This window comes from Oncorhynchus mykiss, chromosome 16 (genome assembly GCF_013265735.2).
Source record: "Oncorhynchus mykiss isolate Arlee chromosome 16, USDA_OmykA_1.1, whole genome shotgun sequence".
In the NCBI taxonomy this organism is placed as follows: Eukaryota; Metazoa; Chordata; class Actinopteri; order Salmoniformes; family Salmonidae; genus Oncorhynchus; species Oncorhynchus mykiss.
This window is the reverse complement of record NC_048580.1, coordinates 68,166,628-68,185,325: the sequence shown is the minus strand read 5'-3', so window position 1 is coordinate 68,185,325 and position 18,698 is coordinate 68,166,628. Positions and strand designations below refer to the sequence as shown.

Below are 18,698 nucleotides of genomic sequence, written 5' to 3'. Positions count from 1 at the left end.
CCGCCCGGCGCTCAGAGGGAACATGTGAACGAATCTGTGAAACTATTCATTGGAAGATTTAAGGCTTAATGTGTGTAAACTATTGAGATTTGTAAATTGAAAGAGATTTATTGCATAGGATATGTGAATCCACGAGATTCGTCTACTAATGAAATGCTATTTTAAATACATTTTAAGTTTTTAGCTTATACTTTAAATCATATTTTTGCATACCATAATGCAAAATGTATAGCTGCTAAATAACTGCCAAATTAGTTGATGCTATTAAAACATTAATTTGGATAAGATTTGTTGAATGGTCAAATGCAGAATGATGTATTTAATTTATAATAAAATGCGATATTATGCACTTTTCAGTTGATTAAAACTTAATACTTATAAACAAAAACATGTATTTTGAGGGTAGGATTCTGCAGAGCTGGGATGTGCAGAATGCTTGTTCGTCTTCTCTATTTTATCGAAATTATAAATAGACTGGCTTTTTTTCAGTAGGCTATAGACATCCCCAATAAAAACCTATATTGATGTGACAGGTCAGGTTATTTACCGTAAGATTGAATTCCAATAGGTCTACAATTAAACGCCTATTAATCTAGTTATAGCAGCATTCTTCATGACTAAACTCCACACCCACGTCTCCGGGCGGTCTCTACACCTGCAGAGTCCACGGTCAAAGGACAGCTGGGAAATTTGTTTCCATTTGTAACACCATCATTTAGCAGATTGTAAAGATTGATAAACACCCTGTCTCTAATGGTAGCGAGGACTGGAGGACCGCCCCTCCGATGCATGCAGGAGTTTCTCATTGGTCCAACGCTTCAAAATGTACCCGCTTTAGTCACTCCCCGAATCCTGCTGGAGAGATAAATGCAGCGTGAGTTCCCTTCAGAGCCACAAACTGTCAAAATTCGCTTGACTGTAACAGTCTGAAAATTCTCACCAGGATACCATAACTCGCATTTACTTTACCTCTTTTTCGTATATTGCTCTTCACTCTTCAAGACGTCAGAACAAGAGAAAATGAAAGTTGTCGGATCTACCTGCACTCTCAAGAACACCGAGGACATGGTCCGGTGTCTCTCCGAACAGAGTATGGCCATCTCCAAGTGCAAGATCCCAATGCTGGACGAGCAGATGAGTGTATTTCTGCAGGACATGAACAGTTGCTACAGCAAGCTGAAGGAGCTGGTGCCCACTCTGCCAGCCAACAAGAAAGCCAGTAAGATGGAGATTCTGCAGCATGTCATCGACTATATCTGGGACCTACAGGTCGAGCTGGACGCACCCGGCAAACAGCAGGCCACAGATGCACCCCGGACCCCCCTGACAACCCTCAATGCAGAAATCGCCAGCATCTCTGTGGAGGTATGTGTACAGAACAATTCCATCAACGCAATTTCAGGAAAATATATTATTGCCATGAATGACATATTCAAGTGTAACAAGGACACCACTGCATAATCCTGTGCTAAAACCAAGTTGTTATCTCTGTGTTAAAATGTATCATTACCCCTCTTCCTTTTCACAGAACGGATGCTCCGATGACAGAATTCTCTGCCGCTGATCAAGCAACAGATATAACCGTTAACCGAAGCAACATGAAGAACGATGTTGGCCAGCCATGGATGACATTTCGTCGCATCTTATGTCTTGCATCAAGCAGTGAAGCGACGTGAAAATCCATGATATGCGTAGATAAACATTCTGAGTTGAAACTACGAAGTGTCAGGTCAGGAGAGCTGTCCCCACGCAGCCACAGGTGTCGTGCTGTCACCATGAAGAGCGGCGCGCTCGGTGAAGACGCGTGCTGGTCGAGCTGAGACTGAGGATGGTCATCAACAACATAGCATCCTAACCCAACGAGCTCTCTTAGATGTTGATACATGTTGGACTTTATGCGAAATAATCTTTCATTCCTTATTATCTTTTCTGTATTTTGAGCAATTTATATGTAGAAAATATTTATATTTTAAAATGTCAATTTCTCAGATTGCTGAGCTATAATTGTATTGTATATTACAATGATTCAGATGTGATCCCCAATATTGTTTTTATAACAATGTACTTCTGGTGTTTTTATTAAAACAATATGTTAGGTGAGAATAATGCCTTCACTTTTCTTTATTCTTTGAATCTGGCTTGTTTTATTCACAACACGTGAATAATAATTATAATAATTATAATAATAATAATTCTCTGTAGACCTACTACCTTGGTTTGAACTGCAGGTCAGACATTCACGGTTAGATTTCCAGACAGAACATAGTCTTGGCAGGCATGGAAAACTACAATTAGTTAAATCAATGTACAGAGAAGCATGTCTTTGGATCTACTAAGTAACCAAACCATGACAACTACAGTATTTTGTTGAACAATCACGACAATAAGGTGATCACAATACTTGTAATGATATTCTATGACAAGTGACAATTCACTGCCATATTGAATAGATGGATGTTTACTTCCACTCACTCAGCATGAAAACATCAATGGGGTTAATATATAGTTAGTAACTTACACAGCTACTACACTAGAATGTTATCCAAACTATTTAATTAATACGAGCGCATTCAACAGGCTAGTCTAGTGATGTTTTCATAATAGACCTTTACCATTTGTGTAATTTAAATATAAAACCCCTCCTAATTGAAATAACCTATACACTTGGAAAAAAAGGTGATATCTAGAATCTAAAAGGGTTCTTTGGCTGTCCTCATAGGATAACCCTTTTAGGTTCCATGTAGAACCCTTTTAGGTTCCATGTAGAACCCTTTCCACAGAGGGTTCTACAAGAAATCCTAAAGGGTTCTACCTGGAACCAAAAAGTGTTGTTCTACAGGGAGAGCAGAATAACCCTTTTTTTAAGAGTACCAAGGCATTCATCACAGACCTAAAAGAGGTTAATGAATATTCATGAATATTCATAAACTAAATTATTTTGGTTGAGAGAATATATGAGAATTATTGATTTAGGATTTATTTTCTCATATTCACAGTTTCAAAGTTGTTCTAACTTTCCCTACTATTCTCTCTCTCTGTCACACACACAGACTCACACACACAGCGAGTCTATTTTCTTGGCTGCGATGCCGGGCCATCTGCAGCCTGGCTCGCGGATTTCTGTTTGTTAATGTTTCAATCAGCTGTGCGTCGAGGAATGTGAGGCTATTTAACCTGAACTTCGCCAGGTGTGCGGCGGCGCCACTCAGTCTGGGCCCGCCTGCCCTTGGCACGATGCTATCACACAAACACAATCCCACACTGACTCGGCTTTAAAACATTAGCGCCGCAGCTGTGCGTACTGCACTGCAGGGGATTTAGAGCCGCGTCACATCTGGGAATGGAAATAAATACAACTGTTGAATAGAGGGCTACTATCTATCATAGCTTTGTCCTGCACTCTCCCGGTTTATGTTGAGCTATTTTAACTTCTGTTGGAATTCCATTGTTGAGCCATGCACATTAAACTAATGGTTATAACGCGCTGAGGTCATGTGAAACAGAGACAAAGAAACCGTAGCACTTGTCACATCTTGTATAATAGTAGGCTATAATGGTCAGGCGAGTGACACGATTACAAGAGTTCACTTTGCTCATAAACTGGTCTAATCAAGATAGGTAATTCCTTTCAAATTTGGAAATTAATGTTAATTTTATAGTTGGCACAACTCTTTACTCTTTGTAGACTATAATACTATTACTCTGTTGGATAAGAACATAACTATGAAATGTAGCCAATTATCAAAATAATATATAAAGCAATGTGCCATTAAAACGTTATACATGACAATATATGATTCAATGCATCTGAAAGAGGCAACGAAGATGGTAAAACAAGGAATCCATGCAAATCTTCTGTTCAATAATCATTTTATTTCATAGCCTACTTTATCATGACGAGTAGTGTCAATTCAATAGTGTCAATTCCATTGTATTTCATTCTACTGCACTAAACATAGGCCTCCTGAAGCAAGCAGACACAGGGTCGTATAGCGCCCTCTTGTGGTGGCACACGGATAGTACAGACAGCCCTTTACATTATTTTCATAGCCAGTCATTTGGCGATGAAGTGACAGAACGTTTTTCATGATTGTAGACTCTAGACTGGACACAGGGCAACAATGTAACCCCAAGCAGTGACATGGGGCTAGACACCTAGACACGCCCTCTGTCCACCGTTAATGCATGAGGAGGGCCACCAAAATGGAATGCCCTGCTTAAATGTATCCTCGTGTATCCATGTCACAGATATACAATACATTTTCTTCAGTTTGTGTGCCTACAATAGATGCAATGAAAAAATAACTATGTTATTTTAGCCTATCAAAGTAGGATGGCTAGCAATCCTTTCTGAATGAAAGAGCATCCCAGTTGGCTAACAATATGACCAGAGTGATAGGGGTGCTGTTCTCTGTTTGGCTGGGCTGTTTGAAGCACATATAGAACAAGGAGCCAGATGTTTCACCTGAATCATTAATCTGAAGCACCCAGTTGGAATTTCCACTCTAAACAGCTTTAGTGGGGGCAGCTGCTGAGGCTATACCAAAGAGTTCAGGGAGGAGGAGGAAAGCAGTCCCATTGTGGAAGGAGGAGTGTGGGGAAATAGTGAGGAGTAGGAACAGAGCATTTAGAGTACTGAAAGAGACACATAACTTCAAACATCTGATTCAGTATAAGCAGGTCCAGGCCCCGGTGAGGAGAACTATCTGTCAAAGAGGTTGTGTTGGCGTCGGTTCTGTGACACCATTGGACGACACCTGTGGGAGAAGTGTGGGGGATGATCAGAAGGGACTGGGATTCTCCAGTGTTGATGAGTGGGGAGGATATGGCAGTAACAGATGAGGAGAAGGCAGAGATGATGGCCAAAGCGTTTGTCCAAGTGCACAACTCTGAACATTTTTCAGAGGACGGGCAGAGCGGGAGAGAGACAACGAGAGACGTAGGCGGGAGGATGTAAAGGATGCGTTGAATACACAATTTACCATGGCAGAGATGAAATGGACGATAGGTAAAGGCTGGGTCATTGGTGTTGTACAACAGAGTTTAGGAGGAGGGGAAACAGCCAGGCAGCTGGAAGGAGGCAGTAGTGGGACCAATCCGGAAGACAGGGAAAGACCCGATGAGGCCAACTAACTATCAGCCAATAGCTTTAACATAACATGTATGTAAGATTATGGAAAGTATGATTACGGAGAGGTTAACTTACTTTCTGGAGAGCAGGGGGCTAGTATGGCCACATCAGAGTGGGTTCATGAAGGGGAGGGGAACTATGGACCCAGTGCTCTGCTTAGAAGCAGAGGTCAGGAAGGGGAGGGGAACTATGGTCCCAGTGCTCTGCTTAGAAGCAGAGGTGAGGAATGGGAGGGGAACTATGGACCCAGTGCTCTGCTTAGAAGCAGAGGTGAGGAAGGGGAGGGTAACTATGGACCCAGTGCTCTGCTTAGAAGCAGAGGTGAGGAAGGGGAGGGGAATTATGGACCCAGTGCTCTGCTTAGAAGCAGAGGTGAGGAAGGCTCGGGTGAACAAGGAGACTGTTGTAGCTGTCTTTTTTGATGTGGAGAAGGTGTATGATATGATGTGGAAGGAGGGGTTGTTAACCAAGATTGATATTATGGGGGTAGGAGGAAGAACGTACAACTGGATAAAGGACTTCCTGTTTGGAAGGTCTATCCAGGTGAGGGTGGGGAAGTCTCTCTCAGGCAGCTACCTGGTGTATGATGGTACACAGCAGGGGAGCCTGATTAGTCCTCTGTTGTTCTCAACCATGATCAGTGATGTTTACTCTCAGGTACGGACGGATATTGGGAGGTCGTTATTTACAGATGATGGGGCCTTATGGAAGAGGTGAAGAAATGTGCCATACGTAGTCAGGAAGGTACTGGAAGCAATTGATGAGGAAGAGCGGTGGGCATTAATGTGGGGATTCAGGTTCTCTGTAGAGAAAACTCAGACTGTGTTCTTTACCAGGAGGAAGGTGGGAGATGAGGCATGCTTGAGGTTATATGAGAGACGCTTGGAGAGGGTGGGGGCCTTTCAGGTTCCTTGAACACATTGAGAGAGTGGTGGGAAAGTGTTAGTAGGTGCTAAATGTGATGCTCTGTCTGACGGGGAAGGAGTGGGGGGGGGGTGTTCCTCATTGAGGACTATGTATGTTGCATTGATCTGACCTGTAATAGACTATGGCAGTATGGTTCAGCAGCGCGGACCTCATATGTAATAGACTATGGCAGTATACTGTATGGTTCGGCAGCGCGGACCTCATATGTAATAGACTATGGCAGTATACTGTATGGTTCGGCAGCGCGGACCTCATATGTAATAGACTATGGCAGTATACTGTATGGTTCGGCAGCCCGGACCTCATATGTAATAGACTATGGCAGTATACTGTATGGTTCGGCAGCGCGGACCTCATATGTAATAGACTATGGCAGTATACTGTATGGTTCGGCAGCGCGGACCTCATATGTAATAGACTATGGCAGTATACTGTATGGTTCGGCAGCGCGGACCTCATATGTAATAGACTATGGCAGTATACTGTATGGTTCGGCAGCCCGGACCTCATATGTAATAGACTATGGCAGTATACTGTATGGTTCGGCAGCGCGGACCTCATATGTAATAGACTATGGCAGTATACTGTATGGTTCGGCAGCGCGGACCTCATATGTAATAGACTATGGCAGTATACTGTATGGTTCGGCAGCGCGGACCTCATATGTAATAGACTATGGCAGTATACTGTATGGTTCGGCAGCGATGACCTCATATGTAATAGACTATGGCAGTATACTGTATGGTTCAGCAGCGCGGACCTCATATGTAATAGACTATGGCAGTATACTGTATGGTTCGGCAGCGATGACCTCATATGTAATAGACTATGGCAGTATACTGTATGGTTCGGCAGCGCGGACCTCATATGTAATAGACTATGGCAGTATACTGTATGGTTCGGCAGCGATGACCTCATATGTAATAGACTATGGCAGTATACTGTATGGTTCGGCAGCGATGACCTCATATGTAATAGACTATGGCAGTATACTGTATGGTTCGGCAGCGATGACCTCATATGTAATAGACTATGGCAGTATACTGTATGGTTCGGCAGCGATGACCTCATATGTAATAGACTATGGCAGTATACTGTATGGTTCGGCAGCGATGACCTCATATGTAATAGACTATGGCAGTATACTGTATGGTTCGGCAGCGCGGACCTCATATGTAATAGACTATGGCAGTATACTGTATGGTTCGGCAGCGATGACCTCATATGTAATAGACTATGGCAGTATACTGTATGGTTCGGCAGCGATGACCTCATATGTAATAGACTATGGCAGTATACTGTATGGTTCGGCAGCGATGACCTCATATGTAATAGACTATGGCAGTATACTGTATGGTTCGGCAGCCTGGACATCATTGGAAAGGCTAGATGTCATACAGGGGCAAGGACTCAGAATATGTAGTGGGGCGTTTCAGACCTCCCCTGTGTCTGCATTACAGGTGGAGATGGGGGATATGTCATTGCATATTAGGAGATAGCAGATGGCAAATCATTAATGGGTCAACCTACATGAGGTGTCTCATCCTGCAAAATAAATTTTGCAGGCATGCTGGGAACATGAGCGAGGACAGCACTCGAGGTTTGGGTGGGAGGGTGGGAAATACCCAGGCGAAGGAGACGGGACTGTATGAAAGAGAGTTTAGTCCAACGGTAGATATTCCTTTGAACCCATCATGGCCACTCCCGCCTCCAGTAGTTAACCTCAAAGTGTTGGAGAGACCTTGAAAGGAAGGGAGGGTGTTGATCCATCTGATTGGTTTAAGAGACGTCTGGATACTGTGTATCAGGATGTTGTGGCCATTTACACAGATGGTTCAAGAGATCCAAGGACAGGATGTACTGGGTCAGCATTTGTAGTGCAGGAATGTGGGTGGGGGGGGGGGGGGGGGGGGGGGGGGGAGTCAGGGAAACGTATTACAGATCATCTGGCTGTATATACAGGGGAGCTGATGGCCACACTGTTGGCCTTGCAGTGGATGGAGGAAGTCAAGCCTGACAGAGCAGTTATTTGCTCTGATTCATGTGCAGTGTGGATGAGTCTGCAGTCCTTTAGCTCACGTAGCAGACAAGACCTGCTTTATGAGGTGCTCCAAACCCCATGGTAGGATTAGACAGATGGGAATACAGATAAGATTTACTTGGGTCCCAGCCCATGTGGGGTTGGAGGGGAACGAGGCAGTTGATGTACTGGCTAAACAAGCACTTAGTAGTGGGGATGTTGATGTAGTTTCAATGAGCAAGGCAGAGGCAAAGAGCCTGATATGAACAGTGGTGGTTCAGAAACTGCAGGAGCAGTGGAATAGAGATACTAAGGGCGGTTATTTATTTAAAGTACAGAGGAAAGTCAGGGAGGGGAGGATGGCAGGAAGAGACAGAAGTGAGGAGTCTAATTTTACAAGATTAAGGGTGGGACACTAGCTAGTTGAATAAGACTTTAAATGTGATAGGAAAGCATTCAATAGGAAAGCATTCAATAGGAAAGCATCCAATAGGAAAGCATTCAATAGGAAAGCATCCAATAGGAAAGCATCCAATAGGAAAGCATCCAATAGGAAAGCATTCAATAGGAAAGCATCCAATAGGAAAGCATCCAATAGGAAAGCATTCAATAGGAAAGCATCCAATAGGAAAGCATCCAATAGGAAAGCATCCAATAGGAAAGTGTGAATATTGCCAGGAAATGGAGACAGTGGTGCAGGTAGCCCTCACACAAAATAGATGTTGTGTTGGCAGCTGCAGAGAAGTACTTGGGGCTACGATATTTTACTTCAGAAGAGTCACAGGGTGTGTTGAGTGGTCGGTCACGCTCTGTCCTCTCAGGCCGTTGGTCTGGGGTAGGGTCAGATAGGGTTAAAGTATTGGAATAAGGTGGTGGGTTGTAATGCGTGTAGCGTTAGATTGTAGGTTAATATATAAATATTTTTTTATTATATATATTTTTTATTTTTCCCGGTTCCCCCTTCCAATTTCTGTATCACAAAGTGTAATGGATCTATACTATAATTCAGTAGGGGGCGGTAATGCAACATATTGGATTCCCCCCGCCATTAACGTAATCGAAGAATAAGACAGCCTGCTGTGGTGTTTCTTGTGTTCATTTGGGTCAGTTGTTCTAATCTTTGATTTCAGTGTTTTGCTATTGGAGAAGGACAACAGGCATGGGGGAAGCCGAGCTTGTTCCAGCTGACGGTAAACAAGCAGAGTCGGGCATCAGTACCGTCGAAGACTCGGTCGTATGGAGTCAAGAAGTCGAGGTGTGCCTGTTCCATGCGATGCTAGGTCACAAACCCGTAGGTAAGAATAAAACCGCTAACCAGCTAGTGTGTTAATCGTGTAGGCCTGAAAATCCCCGGGCTGTAGTGGAGACCCGACGCGGAGGACGAAAGCCTGCCAACCATAACAAGTTAACAAGTCAGCTATTCATATATAGTCAGACCATTACACATATCAATGAACTCCCACAGTTGTTGACCATTTTAGCGGTGGGTATAATTTGTGGAACGAATCTGTTACAAAAACTTGGTAAATAACAAGGTTGCCAATAAACAATGCATACAAAGTTGTATCGCGGCAGAAATAAGATACCGGGTAGGGGATGGGCTATTTCATTTAAGTTTTCTCTCGCTACGTTTTTATTCCGAAACATGTCTGTCCCGACTCTGGTTAGCCTATGGACAAACATTAAGAAGTAACTACGTGGTTATTCTTGGTGAATAAATCATGCTACTTTTTGGGAACGTTACACAAATGATACCCACCCCTCATTTCAGCTTGTTGTCCAACGGTGCAGGTTTGTTTTTTTGTCTTAAAAGTGTTGGCCAAATGTATTCAAGGAGGTATCTAGTTAAGTTTATTCCTGAGCTGACATACATCTGGAAATCCTAACACAAGCAGCTTCTTGTGACACATTCAAGTGTATGTCTTTATTTTTGTATGTTGCATGCTGTTAACTACTGTAGTATTAGTCAAGGACACAGTTTACTGCAGGTTTAAAAGGTGCAGTGAAATCTTTTGCTAACTCCATCAACATTGCGGTAGAATAATCAATAATGGAGTAAAAAAAACAAAAACAACATTTAATAGAATAAGTATCCAAATGGTAATAGCGTGATGTGCGTCATTATAACAAATAAACTAGCTGGCTAGCTTGCTACTCTATATCTACTTTTGTGCACATAACGTTCGCTAATAATGTAGCATCATTATCCGTTGTCAGATCGTCATCCTAAATCAAAATGTATTTTATCACATGCGCCGAATACCGTGAAATGCTTAGTTACAAGCCCTTATTAACCGACTGAGCAGTTCAGTAAAGAGTTAAGAAAATATTTACCAGATAAACTAAAGTAGAATAAAAAGTAACATAACAATAACGAGGCTATATACAGGGGGTACCGGTACCGAGTCAGTGTGTGGGAGTACAGGTTAGAGGTAATGTGTACATGTAGGTAGGGGTGAATTGACTATGCATAGATAATAAACAGCGAGTAGCAGCAGTGTACAAAACAAATGAAGGAAGGGGGGGTTCAATGTAATAGTCTGGTGGCCATTTGATTAGTTCAGCAGTCTTATAGCTTTGGGGGGTAGAAGCTGTTAAGGAGCTTTGTGGTCCTAGACTTGGTGCTCTGGTACTGCATGCTGTGCGGTAGCAGAGAGAACAGTCTGTGACTTGGGTGACTGGAGTCTTTGACAAATGTAATTTCTTTTGTATTACATTTTTTTTCCCCCTCCTACTTTTTGAAGACGTTGCTTTACATACTTATTTTCCCTGCAGGGGTAAATCGCCACTTTCACATGATCTGCATCCGGGATAAATTCAGTCAGAATATTGGGAGGCAAGTGTCATCAAAGGTGATCTGGGACCACCTGGGAACTATGTATGACATGTCGGCCTTGGTGAGTAGAGCTTCTTAATCTTTCTCTGGCCGTTTTTGAAATAGAATGTTCTAGAGTCAGTCAGCCGCTATCTTTCCTCTGTAATTTAACACTGAATACTGTCACACATTCTGTCCACTGCAGCACGAGTCAGAAATATTGCCATTTCCCAACTCAGAGAAGAGCTTCAATCTTCCAGAGGAGATGATTCAAAAAGTAAAAGAAGGTAAACCCCCTCTCTCCTTTCTCTCCTCTCCTCTCCTCTCTCCTCTCTCCTTCTCTTTTCTCTCCTCTCCTCTCTCCTCTCTCCTTCTCTTTTCTCTCCTCTCCTCTCTCCTTCTCTTTTCTCTCCTCTCCTCTCTCCTCTCTCCTTTCTCTCCTCTCCTCTCCTCTCCTCTCTCCTTTCTCTCCTCTCCTCTCCTCTCTCCTTCTCTTTTCTCTCCTCTCTCCTTCTCTTTTCTCTCCTCTCCTCTCTCCTTCTCTTTTCTCTCCTCTCCTCTCTCCTTCTCTTTTCTCTCCTCTCTCCTCTCTCCTTTCTCTCCTCTCCTCTCTCCTTTCTCTCCTCTCCTCTCCTCTCTCCTCTCTCCTTCTCTTTTCTCTCCTCTCCTCTCTCCTTCTCTTTTCTCTCCTCTCCTCTCTCCTCTCTCCTTCTCTTTTCTCTCCTCTCCTCTCTCCTTCTCTTTTCTCTCCTCTCTCCTCTCTCCTTCTCTTTTCTCTCCTCTCCTCTCTCCTTCTCTTTTCTCTCCTCTCTCCTCTCTCCTCTCTAATTCTCTTTTCTCTCCTCTCCTCTCTCCTTCTCTTTTCTCTCCTCTCCTCTCTAATTCTCTTTTCTCTCCTCTCCTCTCTCCTTCTCTTTTCTCTCCTCTCCTCTCTCCTCTCTCCTTCTCTTTTCTCTCCTCTCCTCTCTTCACTCTCTTCACTCTCTTCACTCTCTTCACTCTCTTCTCCTCTCTTCTCTTCTCTCCTCTCCTCTCCTCTCCTCTCCTCTCCTCTCCTCTCCTCTCTTCTCTTCTCTTCTCTTCTTCTCTCTCCTCTCCTCTCTCTCCACTCTCTCCACTCTCTTCACTCTCCTCTCCTCTCCTCTTCACTCTCCTATTCACTCTCCTCTCCTCTCTTCAGAATCCACCATACTTACAAAAATGCTGAGTTACTAGAAAGTCCATATTTGGCTTGAGGATGTAAATGAGCTGCTAAATTTGGTACGTTACTGAGACATTTGTTATTTTGTACATTGTCCCTGCTCAAATAAACGTAATAAATACAAATGTATACATCTCTCTTCCACCCGACTGTACATAAAATGTATGACTATAAGACGCTGTTAGACTGCTAAATGGCATATTATTATATTATTCCTGCCCTGAACAGGTAAACTGGTGTCTGAGGACGACATGAAAGACGAGTTGAAAGAAGAACGAGACTCCCCAGCCACGCATGAAGAAGGTTCTCTCCCTCATTCAATTACATTAGCTGTATTTCACCTCATGTGCTCCTCCTCTTTCTGTCTGACGTGAGCCTTATTTGGACTAGGTCCGTACATAACTCCTCCTCTTTCTGTCTGACATGAGCCTTATTTGGACTAGGTCCGTACATAACTCCTCCTCTTTCTGTCTGACATGAGCCTTATTTGGACTAGGTCCGTACATAACTCCTCCTCTTTCTGTCTGACTTGAGCCTTATTTGGACTAGGTCCGTACAAATCTCCTCCTCTTTCTGTCTGACGTGAGCCTTATTTGGACTAGGTCCGTACATATCTCCTCCTCTTTCTGTCTGACGTGAGCCTTATTTGGACTAGGTCCGTACATATCTCCTCCTCTTTCTGTCTGACGTGAGCCTTATTTGGACTAGGTCCGTACATATCTCCTCCTCTTTCTGTCTGACATGAGCCTTATTTGGACTAGGTCTGTACAAATCTCCTCCTCTTTCTGTCTGACGTGAGCCTTATTTGGACTAGGTCCGTACATATCTCCTCCTCTTTCTGTCTGACGTGAGCCTTATTTGGACTAGGTCCGTACATATCTTCTCCTCTGGCTCACAAAGCGGCATCCCTAACTCTTGTCATTTGGCTGGTTTTAAAGGTCTGAGTCCCTGTATGGCTGCTGGCCAGGATTTTGAGAGGTATGGACAGAAGAACTCGTTTGCTCTGTTCTAAAACTCCAGCTTGACCTCGGTGTAGAACAGATCAGAACCGGAGGTTCTTTAGAGCGACCGCCCGCCTAGTGCACAGAACATGTGCGTCTGTCTTTATTTCACTTTCTCTTTTTCTCTCCTTTTAACTTAGGTTTGAGAACATTTTTCAAGCATGGCATGCCATTTTTAAAAAATGTATAATTCTATATTGTTTTGATGGAGTTTTAGGACTTATATAATGGCAAGCTTCAAATGGACGGTGATCTTGAACCTGCCTTTTCGCTCTTCTGCCATTCCTTTCTTTATACTATTTGAATGGCGTTTGTCTGTTGAACTCAACTCTGGTCCTCTGTGTCCTCCACTGGGACTCTGCTCTAAGGTACATGATATTCCCATTGGATGTACACAGCAAACACTAGCCTATCGCTGCACACTAGAATAACAACGGGCTTCATTTGAGTCTATCATACCCTACAAAGTCACAGTCACTGTAGGAGCAGTCACTTACTGTTTTTTTCACTGATCTGAGAGGGCAGTCACTGATCTGAGAGAGCAGTCACTGATCTGAGAGAGCAGTCACTGATCTGAGAGAGCAGTCACTGCCTCCTTCACTGATCTGAGAGAGCAGTCACTGATCTGAGAGAGCAGTCACTGATCTGAGAGAGCAGTCACTGATCTGAGAGAGCAGTCACTGATCTGAGAGAGCAGTCACTGATCTGAGAGAGCAGTCACTGATCTGAGAGAGCAGTCACTGATCTGAGAGAGGATCTAAAACATTTGGTTTCACAGGTCAACTTTCAGAACTTGGACTGAGTGATGCAGAATCTTTTGAAACTTCAATCATTTCCAAAACCACTCTCCCTCTCCATCTCCCTCTCCCTTTACCTGACAACTCAATCTTTTCTTTCTCTCCTCCTCTCTCTTCAGGCAGCAACTCCTCGGTGAAGATGACAGAGAGGGCCGTCAGCAAAGACAAGGAGAGAGACAGAGACAGAGAGAAAGGTTCCTCTGAGGGTGGCCCAGGGAAGGAGGCAGCAGACAAGAGGAAGAGGAATCGTGCAACTGAGAAGGTACTCAACTCCAGCAGCAACCCGTCCAGCCCCGGTGGAGCCAAGCGGAGAAGGACGTAGGCCAAGTCACCAGGAGACGCCCTCAAGATATCAGCCGCTGCAGAGAGCAGGAGACCCCAGGGGGAGGAGGGGAGACCTGGGACTGGAGAGACTCATCTGTGAAGCCTGGAAGGAAGGGGGAGAGACTTAGGACTGGAGAGACTCATCTGTGAAGCCTGGAGGGAAACGGGAGGGAGGGTGAGAGAGTGGCGTTTGGAGTCAGACAATAGAGAAGCTATTTGGACAATGCAGAATTTGTGCACAGGTATCCAGGAGACGAAATTAAGAACTTTCAGCCCCACAGAAGCTGCAATTTTAGACTTATGTAATGTTCTCCGAACATCTAGAATGATGTATAATTTTCCCACTGCCACACAATCTCTGAAAACAACACCGCAATAGCAATGTGAAGACCAAACTGACTCGTATTGGTCATGATTATCAATATACTGTCACAGCAGCGGAGGTTTTTTGGACAATCCTCCAGTCCTCGGCTCTGGATGAGAGGCCAGCAGCCATGTTTAGTAATATTGACACAATTCAATCAGACACGTTATCAATGACATCAGAATGAGCGTAATGGTTCTAGTGCTTTGTGTTCAGGCTTGTGTTATTGTGAAGTTATCCTGTTTGGCTTTGGAGAAATGCAGGACTACTAAATCACAGCAATACACTGTATTAGTGGCTGGACGCTTGCTCTAATTGTCTTGTTGTTGTTGTGTGTTCTGATTTGTTTCAAGTTGTTGTAAACACATGCATAGAGTAGCTCATCCAGCTCTTCCAATAACTGCCAACCAGATTGTTATTGTACCTCGTCTGTATAAAATGTAGCTGCAATTTGTGCAAATTGTCGGTCATTGTCCCCTTTTTTCCTACAGTCACAGTCTTCTGTATTTTATCCGTAGGGATTATTGAATGTGCATGTTTTGGTAATTGCTAAAAAAAAAAAAGTATTTTTTTTGTCCGTGTTAAAGACAGACCTTTGCGAATATAATAAACATGTGTAGCTGTAGTCTCCATCCCATTTGAGATCCCTTTTGTTATTCTCTATTTATTGGACATGTCATATTTTTAAAGACTATGTCCCATTAAATGATTTTTGACGAAGTTTGTGACTGGTTCATTAATTCAACAAACGGTGTATTCTAATGGCGTGTGATGATTTGCAGCATTTGTTCGTTAAAATCCCGCGGGGCTGAACTTCCTGGTGACTCGGGAGGCAACTACTAAGCAACATGTCTGTGTTTTTTGTATTAAGCCAGTATCTCTGAGTGATATGTCAGTGACATGTCAGTGACTATGTCCTCTCTGGCGACACAGGCCTCGTTGATACCCAATCACCTTGCAGCAGAACTTCTAAAGTAGCTTTGTCAGTCATCCAGTTGATTGTTGGGACTCTTAACTGCAGCGCTTCATACCAGTGTAATTAGTTGATACTAATTAAACTCTTAGGACTGATAAGGATTTACTTTACTAACACTGTTTTTGAGTTACTTCTCACTATGATATCTGAGATCAGCCCATCTCTTTCCATTCTTGCTGGCCGGTTCCCTGTCTAATTGCTACACACACACACACTCACACTCTCTGAGCTGCTGCAGACAAGTGCTTCACTGCAGGCTATGCCTTTCCCTCCATCCTACTGCACCCAAAGGAGGCGGGGGTGCCGACATGGAGCGGGCAGCGCAGCCCAATTCTGCTACAGGTAAGAGGCCGTACAATACGGGTACACCTGCCTTTCAGGGCTCACCGCTGAGCTGCGTATCGAGAGCTGCCATGTCTTGTTTTCATTTGCTAATTATGATGTCTGATATTGTGCAATGATGTTTTATAAAATAAATACATAATTGCTTTTGATTGACAGTTCCAGCCTTAAGATCATCTGAGGCCACTGACACTGATGCCTGTTTACCATCTTGCATGATTATTATTATTATTTTACCTCACAATGTCCTGATATGACCTACTGCAAAGCCAAATGAGGTTTAGGAGCAATGCACTATCCATGGAATATGAAAGACATTATCACCAACATCAGTTTTAATGCTACGTAAAATATCTCAGAGCCTGATTGATACATGGTAACTTCAGTATTGAAGAAAACAAGCTGTTTTACTAGTAGTTTGTGAGATCTCAGTGAATAAATCTATACCTTGATTAAACATTTTATATGCTCAGTGTAGCAATAGACACTAGTCAGGGGATAGACTGTAGTCAGAGGATAGACTGTAGTCAGGGGATAGACTAGTCAGGGGATAGACTGTAGTCAGGGGATAGACTAGTCAGTGGATAGACTGTAGTCAGAGGATAGACTGTAGTCAGGGGATAGACTGTAGTCAGAGGATAGACTAGTCAGGGGATAGACTGTAGTCAGGGGATAGACTGTAGTCAGGGGATAGACTGTAGTCAGGGGATAGACTGTAGTCAGGGGATAGACTGTAGTCAGGGGATAGACTGTAGTCAGGGGATAGACTGTAGTCAGGGGATAGACTGTAGTCAGAGGATAGACTGTAGTCAGAGGATAGACTGTAGTCAGGGGATAGACTAGTCAGGGGATAGACTGTAGTCAGGGGATAGACTGTAGTCAGGGGATAGACTGTAGTCAGGGGATAGACTGTAGTCAGGGGATAGACTGTAGTCAGAGGATAGACTGTAGTCAGAGGATAGACTGTAGTCAGGGGATAGACTAGTCAGGGGATAGACTGTAGTCAGGGGATAGACCATAGTCAGGGGATAGACTGTAGTCAGAGGATAGACTGTAGTCAGGGGATAGACCATAGTCAGGGGATAGACTGTAGTCAGAGGATAGACTGTAGTCAGGGGATAGACTGTAGTCAGGGGATAGACTGTAGTCAGGGGATAGACTGTAGTCAGGGGATAGACTGTAGTCAGAGGATAGACTGTAGTCAGGGGATAGACTAGTCAGGGGATAGACTGTAGTCAGGGGATAGACTGTAGTCAGGGGATAGACTGTAGTCAGGGGATAGACTGTAGTCAGGGGATAGACTGTAGTCAGAGGATAGACTGTAGTCAGGGGATAGACTAGTCAGGGGATAGACTGTAGTCAGGGGATAGACTGTAGTCAGGGGATAGACCATAGTCAGGGGATAGACTGTAGTCAGGGGATAGACTGTAGTCAGGGGATAGACTAGTCAGGGGATATACTGTAGTCAGGGGATAGACTGTAGTCAGGGGATAGACCATAGTCAGGGGATAGACTGTAGTCAGGGGATAGACTGTAGTCAGGGGATAGACTAGTCAGGGGATAGACTGTAGTCAGGGGATAGACCATAGTCAGGGGATAGACTGTAGTCAGGGGATAGACTGTAGTCAGGGGATAGACCATAGTCAGGGGATAGACTGTAGTCAGGGGATAGACCATAGTCAGGGGATAGACTGTAGTCAGGGGATAGACTGTAGTCAGGGGATAGACTGTAGTCAGGGGATAGACTAGTCAGGGGATAGACTGTAGTCAGGGGATAGACTGCAGTCAGGGGATAGACTGTAGTCAGGAGATAGTCTAGTCAGTGGATAGACTGTAGTCAGGGGATAGACTGTAGTCAGGGGATAGACTGTAGTCAGGGGATAGACTGTAGTCAGGAAATAGACTGTAGTCAGGGGATAGACTGTAGTCAGGAAATAGACTGTAGTCAGGGGATAGACTGTAGTCAGGAAATAGACTGTAGTCAGGGGATAGACTGTAGTCAGGAGATAGACTAGTCAGGGGATAGACTGTAGTCAGGGGATAGACTGTAGTCAGGAAATAGACTGTAGTCAGGGGATAGACTGTAGTCAGGAGATAGACTAGTCAGGGGATAGACTGTAGTCAGGGGATAGACTAGTCGGGGGATAGACTGTAGTCAGGAGATAGACTAGTCAGTGGATAGACTGTAGTCAGGGGATAGACCGTAGTCAGGAGATAGACCGTAGTCAGGAGATAGACTAGTCAGTGGATAGACTGTAGGCAGGGGATAGACTGTAGTCAGGGGATAGACTGTAGTCAGGAGATAGACTAGTCTGGGGATAGACTGTATTCAGGGGATAGACTGTAGTCAGGGGATAGACTAGTCGGGTGATAGACTAGTCAGTGGATAGACTGTAGTCAGGAGATAGACTGTAGTCAGGGGATAGACTGTAGTCAGGAGATAGACTAGTCTGGGGATAGACTGTATTCAGGGGATAGACTGTAGTCAGGGGATAGACTGTAGTCAGGAAATAGACTGTAGTCAGGAGATAGACTGTAGTCAGGGGATAGACTAGTCATTGGATAGACTGTAGTCAGGGGATAGACTGCAGTCAGGGGATAGACTGTAGTCAGGAGATAGTCTAGTCAGTGGATAGACTGTAGTCAGGGGATAGACTGTAGTCAGGAGATAGACTGTAGTCAGGGGATAGACTAGTTAGTGGATAGACTGTAGTCAGGAGATAGACTAGTCTGGGGATATACTGTAGTCTGGGGATAGACTGTAGTCAGGGGATAGACTGTAGTCAGGGGATAGACTGTA

At 44.0% G+C, this 18,698-nt stretch overlaps 2 protein-coding genes across 3 annotated transcripts; both read left to right on the top strand.

Annotated features, from left to right (window-relative positions):
* Positions 1-906: 906 nt before the first annotated feature.
* Positions 907-2,101, top strand: id1 (inhibitor of DNA binding 1; the record flags this gene model as incomplete). The annotated part of the gene is given in 2 exon segments (NM_001124722.1): positions 907-1,365; positions 1,529-2,101. Coding segments are annotated over 2 exon segments (381 nt in total). The 3' UTR covers positions 1,565-2,101.
* Positions 2,102-9,114: 7,013 nt separating this feature from the next.
* On the top strand, positions 9,115-15,300 carry LOC110492614 (MRG/MORF4L-binding protein). Of its 2 annotated transcripts, XM_036947645.1 has the most exons (5): positions 9,115-9,373; positions 10,854-10,975; positions 11,099-11,180; positions 12,323-12,397; positions 14,012-15,300. In XM_036947645.1, exons 1-5 carry the CDS (start codon positions 9,238-9,240, stop codon positions 14,212-14,214), a joined length of 618 nt encoding a protein of 205 aa, XP_036803540.1. In that variant the 5' UTR covers positions 9,115-9,237; the 3' UTR covers positions 14,215-15,300. The 2 variants fall into 2 exon arrangements, with proteins under 2 accessions (XP_036803540.1, XP_036803541.1); XM_036947646.1 differs by lacking the exon at positions 12,323-12,397.
* Positions 15,301-18,698: the final 3,398 nt, after the last annotated feature.